This window comes from Oncorhynchus nerka, linkage group LG20, assembly GCF_034236695.1.
Source record: "Oncorhynchus nerka isolate Pitt River linkage group LG20, Oner_Uvic_2.0, whole genome shotgun sequence".
Taxonomy (NCBI): domain Eukaryota; kingdom Metazoa; phylum Chordata; class Actinopteri; order Salmoniformes; family Salmonidae; genus Oncorhynchus; species Oncorhynchus nerka.
This window is the reverse complement of record NC_088415.1, coordinates 86645689-86661308: the sequence shown is the minus strand read 5'-3', so window position 1 is coordinate 86661308 and position 15620 is coordinate 86645689. Positions and strand designations below refer to the sequence as shown.

At 43.3% G+C, this 15620-nt stretch overlaps 1 protein-coding gene across 1 annotated transcript; it reads right to left on the bottom strand.

Moving 5' to 3' along the window:
* Positions 1 to 406: 406 nt before the first annotated feature.
* Positions 407 to 14928, bottom strand: LOC115103342 (uncharacterized). Its single transcript, XM_029624229.2, has 5 exons — positions 14856 to 14928; positions 6061 to 6143; positions 3377 to 3424; positions 2772 to 2896; positions 407 to 2438 (listed from the first exon to the last, which is right to left on the bottom strand). The coding sequence occupies exons 2-5, from the start codon at positions 6122 to 6124 to the stop codon at positions 1113 to 1115; spliced, it is 1563 nt and encodes a 520-aa protein (XP_029480089.2). The 5' UTR covers positions 6125 to 6143; positions 14856 to 14928; the 3' UTR covers positions 407 to 1112.
* Between the last annotated feature and the right edge of the window lie 692 nt (positions 14929 to 15620).

Genomic DNA, 15620 nt, shown 5'->3' with positions numbered 1-15620 from the left:
TCGAGAATCTGTGGAAAGAACTGAAAACTGCTGTTTACAAATGCTCTCCATCCAACCTCACTGAGCTCGAGCTGTTTTGCAAGGAGGAATGGGAAAATATGTCAGTCTCTCGATGTGCAAAACTGATAGAGACATACCCCAAGCAACTTACAGCTGTAATCGCAGCAAAAGGTGGCGCTACAAAGTATTAACTTAAGGGGGCTGAATAATTTTGCACGACCAATTTTTCAGTTTTTGATTTGTTAAAAAAGTTTGAAATATCCAATAAATGTCGTTCCACTTCATGATTGTGTCCCACTTGTTGTTGATTCTTCACAAAAAAATACAGTTTTATATCTTTATGTTTGAAGCCTGAAATGTGGCAAAAGGTCGCAAAGTTCAAGGGGGCCGAATACTTTCGCAAGGCACTGTATGTTATCAAAACCACTTTGATATGTCGTTGTGTACTGTGGGTATTAATTAATGTTTCCATAAGAAAATGGGAGCTTGTTTCAAAATGTTTTATTTGGAAATAAAATTAACAAACTAACGAGCGGAAGGGTTTGAGGTTGACAGGTTTTAGATATACTATGAAAACAACATTAAATTACACTCAGGAGAGACAATGTTCACAAAACACTGGAAATGGACAATGTACACCCATAGAAAACATACCAACATACTGACACAAATTTAGATTAGACCATATTCAAGTCTGCTAGCTTCCCCTATCTACAAACACAATACAGATTTTTTTTCTACAGACAAACGTAGTATTAAATGCGCAACTTTCACATAGACTTCTATGGGACCATAAAACCTAGAGGGACTCATGTTGGGTTTCAGGATAGCCAGAATATCACAGTCAGTAAAATGATATACCTTCAGGCACTGTAATTGAGCAAATCAGATTAACTATTGCAGGTCTGGAACTTCCTGTTGATAAGACACTAGTTGTCCTGCTTTTGCAGTATTGGACCATGGGAGATATTTTAGTACCTTGGGAGGACCGTGAGAGAGAGTGTGTGTGTGTGTGTGTGTGTGTGTGTGTGTGTGTAAAACATGAACTTGTCTCACTTTCTTCCAGTTCTAGCGTTCTAGCGTCTAGTTGACATTTGTGTGACGTGTTTTTTTTAAATGTACTTCTTCCTGTACTGACCCATGGCCATGTAACTCCTCAGGAAGTCTTCGAACTGTGGGACAGCGTACCCGGGCCCTGCCTTCTGCTGCACCTGCTCCTCCTTGGGCTCCTTGGTCGCGGATTCCATCGCAGCGGGGGAGTCCTCGGCGCGACGAAGGCGGCAGTTGTAGTCGTATTCAGGGTCGCAGTCGGGATCAGGCAAGATCACACCGCTATTGGGCTTGTTGGCCTCAGCGGTGAGGGTAGCGGGGGCGGACATGCCGTTGCAGGTGAAGTCGTAGGGGTGGCACTGGGGTACGGCGGGGGCCTTGGGTTCGTCGCTGGCCTTCACAGGCGTGCAGTCCTTGTCGTAGTGCACGTAGCAGTCATGGCCCTCCTTGGTCTTCCCGAGGATGCCCAGGCGGGAGCGGATCTGGAACTGAGGCAGCGCTGGGGGGGCCTTATAGAGGGCGGCGGCAGCACCAAGCAGGCAGTATGGGTCGTAGCGCGGGTCACACGCCAAAGGGGCGGGGGCTGGTGCCGGTATGTCTTTTGGCGTGTACTCCAGGACGGGCTTGGTGGGGCCCGACAGCTTGGTGGCGGTGAGCGGGTTGCAGCCCTTGTCGAAGAGGGGGTTGCAGTGCTGCTCCTTGGGGGTCTCCAGGGAAGCGGGAGGAGGGGTCGCTACGCTAGCCATGCACAGGGGTTCGGTGGCCGGGTCGCAGGTGGGGTACAGGTGGAAGAAGCCGGAGGGGCCCTTCTTCACCAGCTGAGGCCGGCAGTAGGGGTCCTTGGTGGGATTGCAGCCCAGGGCAGCATAGGACGGGGCGGGTCCAGTAGCGGGCCTGTAGCCGTAGGCGGCGCGCAGGTGGTACTGCAGACACTCTGTGTCGTCAGGGTTACAGATATGCAGCAGCTCTGTATTCTGCTCAGCGGTGAGGAAGGGCTCCAGGACTGGGGTGTAGTAGAACCCTGTGGGGGTTTTCTGAGGGTACGGCAGGAAGGGGGTCAGGACAGGCACTGGGGCAGCTTTGACCGGAGCCGGGGCTGGAGTCAGAGGAAGCTTTGGGGCAGCCATCTTAGGGGCCATGGGGAAGAGGCAGTAGGGGTCGATATAAGGGTTGCACGTTCCGACTGTGGCGGTCTTGATGGGCGAGGGCATCAACACCTTGGCCTTGGGCTTGCTGGTGGACTCGGCGATGCACTCTGGGTCGTCGGATTCGGCGCAGGTCTTGTAGATAGCACTGAGGTGGGTGAGGTAGTGGTTGAAGGTGGGACCCTCCTCGGAGCGGTGCTTGTTCTGCAGGTAGATCATGTACATCTTGTCCAGATCCTCGATCTTTAAGTGAGGGAAGAAGAGACAGACTCCCATCAGATTCAGACATGGGTTCAAATTGTATGTTTTCTTTCAAATACTTTGCACATTTGATTGAGCCTGCCTGAAAAGCCAGATGGGTCAAATTTTCACTTTTCCCGACTATAACATTGGTTCCATTGTGCCTTGCTCAATCTAGACTGTCGAGGGCTAATGGGGGTGGTGGAGAGGCGCAGTACAAAGTAGCAGTTATCTACAAGTCAATAAACTGAAGTATATGGATTAAGATAAACTGGTAGCTATCAAACCAAAAGCATGTTCACTCAAAACAACGTCTGTGGATTGTTTGACACTCACTCCTTCCTGGTTGCCAGTATCCATGAAGAATCTGTACCATCCCCAGAAGTCAGGGAGCCGCTGGAGGACGGGCATGTGAACCGGAAGACTCCGCTTGCTGCGGACATCCCTGGATAATGAAGATGCTGATACAAGAGAGAGAAAGACAGCATATATAAAGAAGAGAATGTGGACTCAAAAAGAGCCATATTAGATTAAATAAACACATCAACACCTGTACATGAGTATGTGTGAGTACACCACTACATGGCTGTTTGTGTATGTACTGTAAGGATGTATGTATAATGGTATCACAGTAAGTGAGTTAACTGTTTATGTCTGAAAATCTTTTAGTATGACATACTGTCCAGTACACAGTTTGGACACACCTACTCATTCAAGGGTTTTTCTTCATTTGTACTATTTTCTACATTGTAGAATAATAGTGAAGACATCAAAACTATGAAATAACACATATGGAATCGTGAAGCAACCCAAAAAGTGTTCTTCAAAGTAGCCTCCCTTTGCACAGTCTTGGCATTCTCTCAACCAGCTTGACTGGTACTGTACATGCTAATATCCATGTTCCCCTTGTTGTCTCATTCAAACCAGTCCCCCTCACTCACCCTCCTCCTCCTCCACATTCTGCCTCACCGGGCCGGCCCCCAGAAACTCTGTAAAACAACGGTAGGGACATGAGTCGACGAGAACCAGATGTTGTGTGGCTCTGCTAATAGATTCCCTGGGAGCACATGGCAGGAGGCTGCACTTAGAAGAACAGGCAGCATCCTGACCATTAACATACACATCCTTTAAACATACACATACTGTACAGACATACCACCTGGAAGTCAGTGGAAACCATACAACTACAAAGAGAGCCCAGAAGACCCCCCCACCCAATTAAACCCCCACTATAAAGTAAGATGTTTTGGGGTGGGGGGGTGGGGGGTGGAATCTGATGTTCTGGGGGAGGGAGGGGGTGGAATCTGATGTTCTGTACATTGCGTCTCGGTACGTTAGACACACCAGGGGTTTCCTTCAGAGGTTTATGGCAGAAGGGGAAACTTCTCGTCAACTGGTTATGTTATGGTGAGACGGTGCCTTACCTTGACTAATGAGACTAGAGTTCAGCTACAATGGCATCAGAGATTTCAGCTCCAAGGCATCAGAGATTTCAGCTCCAAGGCATCAGAGATTTCAGCTCCAAGGCATCAGAGATTTCAGCTCCAAGGCATCAGAGATTCAGCTCCAAGGCATCAGAGATTCAGCTCCAAGGCATCAGAGATTCAGCTCCAAGGCATCAGAGATTTCAGCTCCAAGGCATCAGAGATTTCAGCTCCAAGGCATCAGAGATTTCAGCTCCAAGGCATCAGAGATTTCAGCTCCAAGGCATCAGAGATTCAGCTCCAATGGCATCAGAGATTCAGCTCCAAGGCATCAGAGATTCAGCTCCAAGGCATCAGAGATTCAGCTCCAAGGCATCAGAGATTCAGCTCCAAGGCATCAGAGATTCAGTTCCAAGGCATCAGAGATTCAGTTCCAAGGCATCAGAGATTCAGCTCCAAGGCATCAGAGATTCAGCTCCAAGGCATCAGAGATTCAGCTCCAAGGCATCAGAGATTCAGCTCCAAGGCATCAGAGATTCAGCTCCAAGGCATCAGAGATTCAGCTCCAAGGCATCAGAGATTCAGCTCCAAGGCATCAGAGATTCAGCTCCAAGGCATCAGAGATTCAGCTCCAAGGCATCAGAGATTCAGCTCCAAGGCATCAGAGATGAATGTATTTGTATATGGTGGTGTACACTTTAGACTGTGTTCCCCTATGGCTGACAAGTGATTATCTACCATACAAGCATTGGTTTGATGTAGAGTGTAGTAAGTAACAGCCCTTTATTTTAGTGGCATTGTAGATAAATTATTATGTACCAACATCCATTAGTGGTATGAATGATGCTCTATGTATAATGCTTTCGGTCTACAGTAAAGTGACTGATCATAAAGCAATCTATTGGGCTACAGTATGCTTAAATTTTTGCCGGATCCTGTCACCTCTCCGTTTTGGACTGTTTCGTTCTGGAACTTATTTGACCGGATCCAGTACCTCTAGTGGCCTGGAAAATAATTGGCAGTTTTTGCTATGTAAACATTCTAATAACAAAGTTAATTTGAGTTGCCTTTTCGTTAATTATCCTGCTGCCCCCCTCCCCTATATCTATCACAGAACTTGAATGAAATTAACTTTCTATGGATCTCTCTCCCTCTCGCTGCTCTGATAGACATGAGCCTGTAGCTCTCATCTCTCCAGCGTTGCACTTCATAATGTATTACCTTTTATAGACTGGGTGGTTCGAGCCCTGAATGCTGATTGGCTGACAGCCGTGGTATATCAGACCATATTCCACGAGTATGACAAAACATTTGTTTTTACTGCTCTAATTACGTTGGTAACCAGTTTATAATAGCAATAAGGCACCTCAGGTGTTTGTGGTATATGACCAATATGTATCCAGGTACTCCACCTTGCGTCGTGCATAAGAACATCCCTTAGCCGTGGTATATTGCCCATATATCACACCCCTTTTTGCTTAAATAGAGCCGCATGAATGGTTCTGGGGGAGCTGAGCACACCTGATCAATTGAAATAAACTTGCCAACGTTAGAGTTCCTGCCGTCTTTTCAGAAAGAAATTAAATCAATTCAGAAAAGCCTACTGCACCATGAGAAAGACTATAATTTTGCCACAGAGGGTGAATAGCTTATTAAAAATAGCCAAGCTGTGGAGTGTAGCCCAAAAACAAGGCATAGCATGCAGTCAGAAACACACTACAAATCTGTCAGTGAACGAACAGCATGTAGACGAAAATGGCCTTTCAAAATCTTTATACAATTGTGGGAAAACACGTCGGAAAGCAAATGGCTCCTGCTGAAAAGAGAATTTCAGAGATTTCCCTGCTGCGAGATCCCAGTTGTTTTGAACGCAGCATTAAAAAAAAGATTATACCAAAGTCTTCAGTTATGTAAAATGAAAAGCGTTTATAAAAGTCCCAAAAATGTTTCCCTTGTGTGAAACTTCTGCAAGTGCCTCCATCTACTGCTCTATGCCACTACGCAAATGTGCTATGAATGCAATGCTTAATTATAAAATATACTTTTTTTCTTCTCATGCCTCAGGTCACCCCCCTCTCTTGCTCACTTTTTGTTCCGGCACCTTTATAAATGAAGCACTAGGCTACTGATATAAAGTGCCAGTCAGTAAATCAGTCAGTCATGTCTTGTAGAAAGTGCTGAAGCACGGCAGTCTCACTCACCTGGTGATAACACTAGGAGGATTCCAGTGTAGATCAGGGAAAACGGTCTTCCTTCCCGTGCCATTTTCAGCTTTGTCTGTCTCCTGAGGGTGAAATTGGGAATATTGAGTATTTTTGGAGAGGAACAGGTAAGAGAGAGTGAGATTTATTCCTGAACATGCTAAAATGGGTGAGACTTTATACACGTTTATGTATAAGCATTAACTATGTATAAGTACATACCAATAATAAATGAAGTTTTGTTAACATTTATAAACCTGTAGTCTAAAATCATTTATACGTTTCCAAAAGTGATCGGCTCCTCTGGCTCACAAAATGTCTGCTTGTGTATGGTCATGTAAATTCATAACCTTTGCAGTAAACAATTGTTTATACAGGCCCAAGTCATTGTCCTGTAAATGGATTATCAGTCTAATTTGTTTATTCTATCAAAAGGTTGAGAACAGCTGACCTTGGAGCAATGCACTAAAGCACCAAAGGCTAGTAACTTCAACAAAAAAATATTTTAACTTTCTGCAAAACAATATCATGTAGCCTGCTTATCTTGGTCGGATTAGACTATAGTTTTTCCTGAGGCAAAGTCTTGTAAAGGGATTAAAATGTAATTCACTGGAATGATATATTCTTCTATTGGCTTTACCACTGATGGAGGGATTGACTTAACAGAATAGAACTCCTATGTGTTATGATGAAAATCCATTGCCAGCTTTGCTCCCAAACCAACAACTGAATCATTGTAGATTCTGAAATAAACTATTGCATGTAGTAACTGACTGACACTAGCTTTCCTACCATACAAAGAGCTTGGTACTAAATAAACTCAGCTTTAGCCATGGTTATATAGACAATATACATGAACTGTATATAGTCACATTAGTGACATCTAGCAAACATTACACATTTACGTACATCTAGCAAACATTACACGTTTATGCATTTTGAGCTCATTCTTGTATAATGAAAAGCGCTTTACAAATGTAATACATACTGATTCTTTATAAGCACACCACTGTAACACACTATACGCATTATAACTCATGACTTACCTGTTGTTCAAGTGAAGCTCTGCCCTCCGGAGATCCTGAAGGAGCCAGTGGCTCTCTGAATTGATTGGTTTGGGGGTGGGGGGGGGGTATAGCTCACCGAGCTGTGTGCGCACCCTACCTTTCTGCTCCCTTGTATGGGAGAGGAGCGCAGGGCAACATTTTTAAGGAGCTTCTTGATCATTAAAAAACAAAAAGGCATGTCGTATGGCTGGAGCATGCTGTTACAAGCTCCGGTATTGGCTCCTGTACAGCCAGCTGATGGACCAATAGTGGGCCTGTAATTACCCCAACTGAACAGCAAGACCCCTGGGTAGATAAATACCCGATTAACAGGATACCATTTTGATGTACCTTATTTGTTTTACACCGATTTGTAATTTGGGTTTAAGATGGCTATAAATATCAATCAAGACAACAATCATCGTCTCTGGATAGAACAGCCATTATTATGGATCTTGGAGCTGATTCAGGCAGCATGATTCACTCAGTAAAACCCTAAAAACAGTCAACTTGTCTCTGACTGTGTTGTTTCTCACAGAACATCTAGTGTAGTATAATAGAATGTAAAGATCCCCCACTCAGCCATAGATACAGCCTACCTTCTACCACTATATGTGCAGTGTCTCCAGCAGGTTCATAGAGAGAGCCCTGGTCAATAGCTAGTCATATATCTCATAACACATTCCTCTGGTATTTAATTAGAATCCCCATCAGCTGTTGCTATAGCAGCAGCTACTCTTCCTGGTGGTCCACATAAATCATGACATAATACAGAACATTAATAGACAAGAACAGCTTAAGGACCAAAAAAGGGTCCTACAGTTAAACTATGGCCCGTGCTATCCAGGAACGTTTGGACGTCCCTACCCCATTGAAGTTGAAATGTATAATGGTTAAGGTATTGATGTCCCAAATGCTGAATAATACTGACCGTTACACTATCTTAACTTCTTACACCATCTTTCCTGGAAACACAACTGAAGAGAGCGACTGTTGTCCAAGCAGAGACCTTTATGAGCACACTACCATCTGACTGATTCAACTGAGACTGCTCTTCTCTGTATCACGGAGGCCCTCCGCACTGCTAAAGCTAACTCTCTCTCCTCTGCTCTCATCCTTCTAGACCTATCGGCTGCCTTCGATACTGTGAACCATCAGATCCTCCTCTCCACCCTCTCCGAGTTGGGCATCTCCGGCGCGGCCCACGCTTGGATTGCGTCCTACCTGACAGGTCGCTCCTACCAGGTGGCGTGGCGAGAATCTGTCTCCTCACCACGCGCTCTCACCACTGGCGTCCCCCAGGGCTCTGTTCTAGGCCCTCTCCTATTCTCGCTATACACCAAGTCACTTGGCTCTGTCATAACCTCACATGGTCTCTCCTATCATTGCTATGCAGACGACACACAATTAATCTTCTCCTTTCCCCCTTCTGATGACCAGGTGGCGAATCGCATCTCTGCATGTCTGGCAGACATATCAGTGTGGATGACGGATCACCACCTCAAGCTGAACCTCGGCAAGACGGAGCTGCTCTTCCTCCCGGGAAGGACTGCCCATTCCATGATCTCGCCATCACGGTTGACAACTCCATTGTGTCCTCCTCCCAGAGCGCTAATAACCTTGGCGTGATCCTGGACAACACCCTGTCGTTCTCAACTAACATCAAGGCGGTGGCCCGTTCTTGTAGGTTCATGCTCTACAACATCCGCAGAGTACGACCCTGCCTCACACAGGAAGCAGCGCAGGTCCTAATCCAGGCACTTGTCATCTCCCGTCTGGATTACTGCAACTCGCTGTTGGCTGGGCTCCCTGCCTGTGCCATTAAACCCCTACAACTCATCCAGAACGCCGCAGCCCGTCTGGTGTTCAACCTTCCCAAGTTCTCTCACGTCACCCCGCTCCTCCGCTCTCTCCACTGGCTTCCAGTTGAAGCTCGCATCCGCTACAAGACCATGGTGCTTGCCTACGGAGCTGTGAGGGGAACGGCACCTCAGTACCTCCAGGCTCTGATCAGGCCCTACACCCAAACAAGGGCACTGCGTTCATCCACCTCTGGCCTGCTCGCCTCCCTACCACTGAGAAAGTACAGTTCCCGCTCAGCCCAGTCAAAACTGTTCGCTGCTCTGGCCCCCCAATGGTGGAACAAACTCCCTCACGACGCCAGGACAGCGGAGTCAATCACCACCTTCCGGAGACACCTGAAACCCCACATCTTTCAGGAATACCTAGGATAGGATAAAGTAATCCTTCTCACCCCCCCCCCCTTAAAAGATTTAGAAACACACTGGATGTCTTAAGGTGAACGCACCAATTTGTAAGTCGCTCTGGATAAGAGCGTCTGCTAAATGACTTAAATGTAATGTAATGTAAATGACTGACACCTGGAAACATGCCAACCGGGACCGGTGGCACTGAGCTGGTTCTGTTGGAATCAACTTGAAAAGCTTTTATGAAGCCTTCAATGACCCTTTGTAGATGCTTCATCAACCATTCATAAGCAAACGTCATGCTACATGGAAGGTGGGAAAAGGGGCTATGCCACATTTGAATAATATGGAGTATAGAATGTATGGATCATGAAATGGACCAAGTGAAGACATTACCTCCTCAGTCTTCCATGCACGGAGGCATTCTATAGGTCAATGAACCAGTTGCCTTGACAACAACTCTTTAAGTTAATAGTAGCCATATTGTTAATGTCAAAGTTGTTATACTCATGGAAACATTATGGCAAGGGACATTTGTGTGAAAAGCCCATAAAGCGGTTTCTTAACACTTGTGGACCCTGAAAACTCGTAAAAATAAAACAGACCCTTGCTGTAAAAACGATGAGGTCCACCACTTTCATGTAGGCAGTTTTTCATGTGTTCTCTTGCGTGTTCGTTTGACGAACTACACGCCACCAACAAGGGAAGAGAACACGTACAGTGGTCAGTCAACGAGGTGAAACATTCTGAAACATGTTTAGTGGTGGGGGTACTGAAACGATTTTTGTCCGCTCACACAGGAGCAATAAAGTCCCAGTGCACAAAAAAAGATCCATCTCAGGGGAACCCTCAGCACCCCTGCATCCCACAGCTATGGGAATGAATAGAGCTGATATCATTATTTATTCAACGTCACAATCAAATCTGTTCCACAGAACAGAGTTCTATCTCAATGTTCTATGACCTAGCACCCTCGTCATCCACACTTGATTAAAAATAAATATTAATTTGTTGACATAGAAAGTGTTAGTTCTAAAGGCCAGGAATTATTTACATTTTGGATTTGGAACATTGTCCTGAGCAATTAATCATAGCATAGCCTATTACAATGTTTGGTGGCATTGGATGACACCAATAAATCAACAACTCTCCATATCGACATTAAACATACTCAAACTTTGTGCTTCAGTTGTTTACTTTAGAAAATACAGATTATTCGTGTAATTCTTTGTGGAGTACAATTGACATTTTGTTGTGAGAATGCCAAGAGTGTGCACAAGCTGTCGTCATATATTTGTTTAACACTTTTTTGATTACTACATGATTCCATATGTGTTATTTCATAGTTTTGATGTCTTCACTATTATTCTACAATGTTGAAAATAGTTTTTTTTTTAAATAAACACCCTGGAATGAGTAGGTGTGTCCAAACTTTTGACAGGTACTGTATATATAGTATAGCTTTATAATGTACTGTGTCCTGCTCCAGTGTTTCCAAGGTAACCAAATGCATGTACAAGTGATATATGCATTTTCTCATTTTTCTCCTTAACATTTATGTAACCAATGGAGACCAAATGAAACAGGATATTAATCTTAACCACTATATCCATCAAGCCTCACTGTGCCCATATATAAAACCTAGGAACTACCATTATTGTCAGGCTTTTATTTGTCATTACAAATAATTTAAGCGATTCTTTGCGGCGCCCCATTCATCATCTGCCATCTGCAATCTGACTGCATCGGAGGCTCTGGGATCATCCCGTATATAATTATGCTCCACATGCCTGAGGGGCAGGTGTTCTCAGAGAGAAGAGAGAGCGATATAGACAAACCTACAATCCAGCTTGGAAGTCTGTTGAAGCTACGTTGTCAACTCATAAATTGGAACATTCCAACATATTTTGGGGGAATCGTGCAACATCTGGTGGCAGTAGTGGCGATTTTGTTAAAACCTAGAACTGGCTATTTGGCTGAATGTAAATTGTATGTCATTAGAGTTTAAATAGCCAGTTTTCCATGTAGTCCCAGAAAATCATCCACTCGATCATTCAATCACCTTGTAAAAAAATGGTTTGAACCCCCCCCCCCAAAGTAAACCCATAATCTTCCTCACTGGACATCATCATCATCAAAATGGTCTTCAAAATCTGTGAAGAAAAACATTACTTTAAGCCAAATGAAAGACTCTACCAAACCAACCACTTGTACATTACCTGTACTCTAAGACGGGCTGTTAAAATAGACGAGTACCTATCTCATATTACATGTTTATAGGGGGGCAGCAGGTAGCCTAGTAGTTCGAGCGTACAGATTAAATCCTCAAGTTGAAAAGGTAAAAATCTGTCGTTCTGCCTCTGAACATTGTAAATAAGATTTTGTTCTTAACTGACTTGCCTAGTCAAATAAAAGTCACATAAAATAAATAGGGAGGCATGTTTAAGGGACATAATATTTGTGCATCTCCTTTGAACTCAATTGGGAAACGTGTAGCCACTTAATGTACCAGACCTGGGTTCAATGAGCCTAATATTTTACATCTTTAAAGAAACTTAGGCCATTTGATTGAGCCTGAAGTGCCAGATGGGTGGGGTTTGCACTTGTGAGACTCTTTGATTGGTTCCATTGTGCCATGCAAGATCAAACACAGATTAAGACTGTAAATAAAACCTATACTATTTGATTCCAGGTCTGATATGCAGCCTACTGTGTACACAAATGCTGTATTCTACAGTACTGTCTGTAAACGAATGCAAGAATGTTTTTCTAAATCAACCTTTAACCCAGTGATTCACAGAGCTCTCCTTAAATCAGCTACTGCTAGTTCTGGAATAGATCAAAGATGTGGACTGGCTTGGGGGATATTCCAGGAATGACTTTGATTAGGAAAACAATGCTCTAAATTCATCAAAATGCACACAAAAATACAAATTGTGAGCTACTTGATTTATTCAAACAATCCACTTTAATAAGTTTGGGGGAAGCCTCTTCAACTAGACACAGTCACATAGTCTCCTATAAAGAAACATCCCTGGATGTTCCAGCAGAGCGGGTCTAGGTAGGCTAGTGAATCAGACTCCATTATTTATGTATTAAGTTGTTTTTCCAGGTCTCCATATTTTTTGTATTATCATCTGTTTTTCAAAATTAAAAACATTTAATCCAAAAACAAAAATGTGGATGTTCTAAGTCCACAACATTTATTAAAACACACCAGGAGACTATTGTTTTAGGTCTGAGAAGAAGAGGTTTATTTCCAATATGACAGTGAACACTACATAGCCGGTTCCAGGCTGCGTCCATCTGCTCCTGCTCAAAGGAAACACAATTTAATACTTTGTCTAACAACCAATGAGGGCCTGCCAATAAAACTATGCGCATCCAATCAGATACATATTTCCAATATCACGCGCTGAACACGTGCATACCATTTTAACCAGGTGTGCCTAATAACATGCTGCACATCTCTCAAACAAAACAGTTACCCTTTCATTCCAGTGTGTACATAGCAAGAGGATGTTGTTTAGCGGTTTCATATGTGATGATAGAGTTGGATTAATGAAAATAGCATTCTGCCAGGTAAGCATAGGCTACTATGCAGTTAACATTTCATTCAGAAGGATTTTGTGAAAGCCTTTCCATCTACCAGGGACCAGTTTTTCATAAGTGATCTATCTAGATTTCATCTACCAGATAGGATTAAACGTATAGAAATAGAATGAATAGAACAATGGTTGGTCTGCTCTGTTCATTATATTTCTGTGCATTTTAATCCTACCTGACAGGCGAAATCCCAGATAACTTTTGAAAAAAAACGGGCCCTGAAGGCTGTTTTCAAAACATCGTCGCTAATGGCTACACAAAGTTCAGAAAGGTTCAGAAAGTTGCAGGAAATACAAAAAACTTGTGCATTCTGTTCATTATGACACACTTAGGGAAATATATTTATTTTTAATATATTTTAGTTGATTCCCTATCAATTTCAATACATTGTTGAATATTGTTGTTACGTTTTAATGTCTGGATTCCGTGATTGCGTCCGCATTCTCCACATCGCTGATTTTATAGACATATGGTGAGAAGAAGTAATGTTTGATGTTATTTTGCCTCAAGACAGGGATCACACTACATTATAAAACTAACTTTGTAAAATAAAAAACAGGAATGATGGTTTGAGACCAGTAAAGATGCTTCCTGCTGCTCCAGAAGCCAACAGAGTTCTGAAGAAACAGAATGGAGGTGAGCTGCTGGAGGAAGGCACTAATGGATTCAATCTGCCCTGACGACTCGGCTCCTACGGAACACAGCTCAGCTGCTCTGGTTAAAGGCAACAACCTCAACCCAGTCAAAGGTCCAATGCCCTCCCAAGGCAATGTGTTTCAATTATAGTTGGATTGATGCTGTGAGTGTTAACATGATAGGAGTTTCAGGATTGATATTGTAACAAACCATCTCTACGTATGCAACTGAAGGATTAATCCTTATTGAATCAGTGGTTAGCTGGTCTGCCTACGGGCTGGGAGACCCTGTATCGAGACCCGCAAGGGCCTCAATACATTATACATCGCTACCGTTAGCAAACAGATCACTACAATATCAAAATGATTCATATATTTGATACTGTTCAGTGATGTTTTAGTAATTTTAGCAGCTAGACTCTTAATGTTTTGAAAAGCACAAAGGTTATCATTGCTATTATTTATTTTGAGTCAGCAACATTGCAAAGTTAACCACACTACAACGTTACAAAGTTACTCTGACTATTCTGGTCAGATTTATGTCTGTCCACGGATGATAAATTTGTAAGTCGCTCTGGATAAGAGCGTCTGCTAAATGACTTAAATGTAAATGTAAATACATTTCGCATGGGACGTCAATGTCATTTTGTGCTTGTTGAGACGTCATATTACCATCTTACAACCAGTTTTTATATTTTATTTACAAGGACAACATCAATGTGTCTAGGAAAGACATTTTGGTTATCTGGTCAATTAGCCTTTAGTGATCTTTAGCGACCTTTCTCGAACTTCATATTTAGTTTGTTATCTTGGACAGTTAAAAAAAGACACCTTTTTCAGATCACTAAAAGAGACGTTTAGAAAATATACTTTTATTATCAGTACACAACCTGATCATGACGTCACAAAATATGTCAGAATGACGTCATTGCAACCAGCTTTGTGTACTGGGCATGAGTGAACCTTTATGTATAAAGAGAGTCTTCAAAAAGAGTGCTAGCATATAGCAGGGTTTCCTAACCCTGGTCCTGGGGCACCCCACGGGGGCACATTTAGTTGTTGTTGTTTCAAATCATCCAAGTTTGATGATGAGTTGGTTATTTGAATCAGCTGTGTAGCGCTAAGGCAAAAAAACAACGTTTGAGAAACCCTGGCATATAGGATGCAAGGCGGCCATGGCCCTGACCAACATTCACAAGAATGTAGCAGCAACTCTGTCTCTGACAGGATAGATATCTCCCATAGTAAATATGGAACTGTAGAGTTATCATTTCACCCTAACAGGGGTTCTTAAATCTTACCATTGAAAAAGTCTGCATGAACTGCCTTGTCATTGGTGGCCAGGTCCATGAGCCGTCCTGAACTCCCCCCGGCCTGTCAGGATAGAAAATGCAGCAGGTGATGGAGGTGAACTCAATAAGCACACAGTTAAAGAGATGGGCATCTCTGAGGGTTGCTGGTATTAGCTATTTAAATATCGCCTAGTCAGATCATTACTCTTGTTCCAGCTGGCATTATTAGGTAGGTACCATTGGCGTAGCACAAAGAACTTATGACCAACCTTAATGTGACGATACTTTCAAATCTTCTCTCATTGATTGAGACAGGTGGGTGTTCACCCCAAAGCGCTGCATGTCATGATGATGCTCACCCGTCTCGGTCAATGAGAGAAGATTTGAAACAGACAAGATGGCGTTGCGGGATTACTTCATGGAGCAAAATATGTTTTTATTTAATAACAGAGTGTTTACTAAATTCAAACTAACCACTTGTAACTGGACACTGATATTTTAGAAGAAGATACATGTTTGGCCAAATCTAGAAAGAAAATGATAATCGCCAAGTTAAGGTTTGCTACACCAAACAGGTACCTATCCTCTACCGTAACAGGACACTCAGTAATGGATACCAAAACTCTGTGTCTATTTCCCATTATCTGGTGTATAATCTGTAGCTATGTGTGTGTGTTCCTGGGGGTTTCCCTGTGCCAATGGACAAAGTACGACTTCAACAGCTAACGTTAGTTCATCCAACTGCAACTCAAATTAGACAAGACAGCAGTGCTC

What these genes read in the sequence shown, in the direction of transcription:
- LOC115103342 (XM_029624229.2), bottom strand. Translation starts at nt 6,124, where the DNA reads ATGGCACGGGAAGGAAGACCGTTTTCCCTGATCTACACTGGAATCCTC. An exon ending in GAATGTGGAGGAGGAGGAGG is followed by an intron (nt 2,897 to 3,376) that starts GTGAGTGAGGGG and finishes CTCTTGTATCAG; the next exon opens with CATCTTCATTATCCAGGGAT. An exon ending in ATACTGGCAACCAGGAAGGA is followed by an intron (nt 2,439 to 2,771) that starts GTGAGTGTCAAA and finishes CCTCACTTAAAG; the next exon opens with ATCGAGGATCTGGACAAGAT.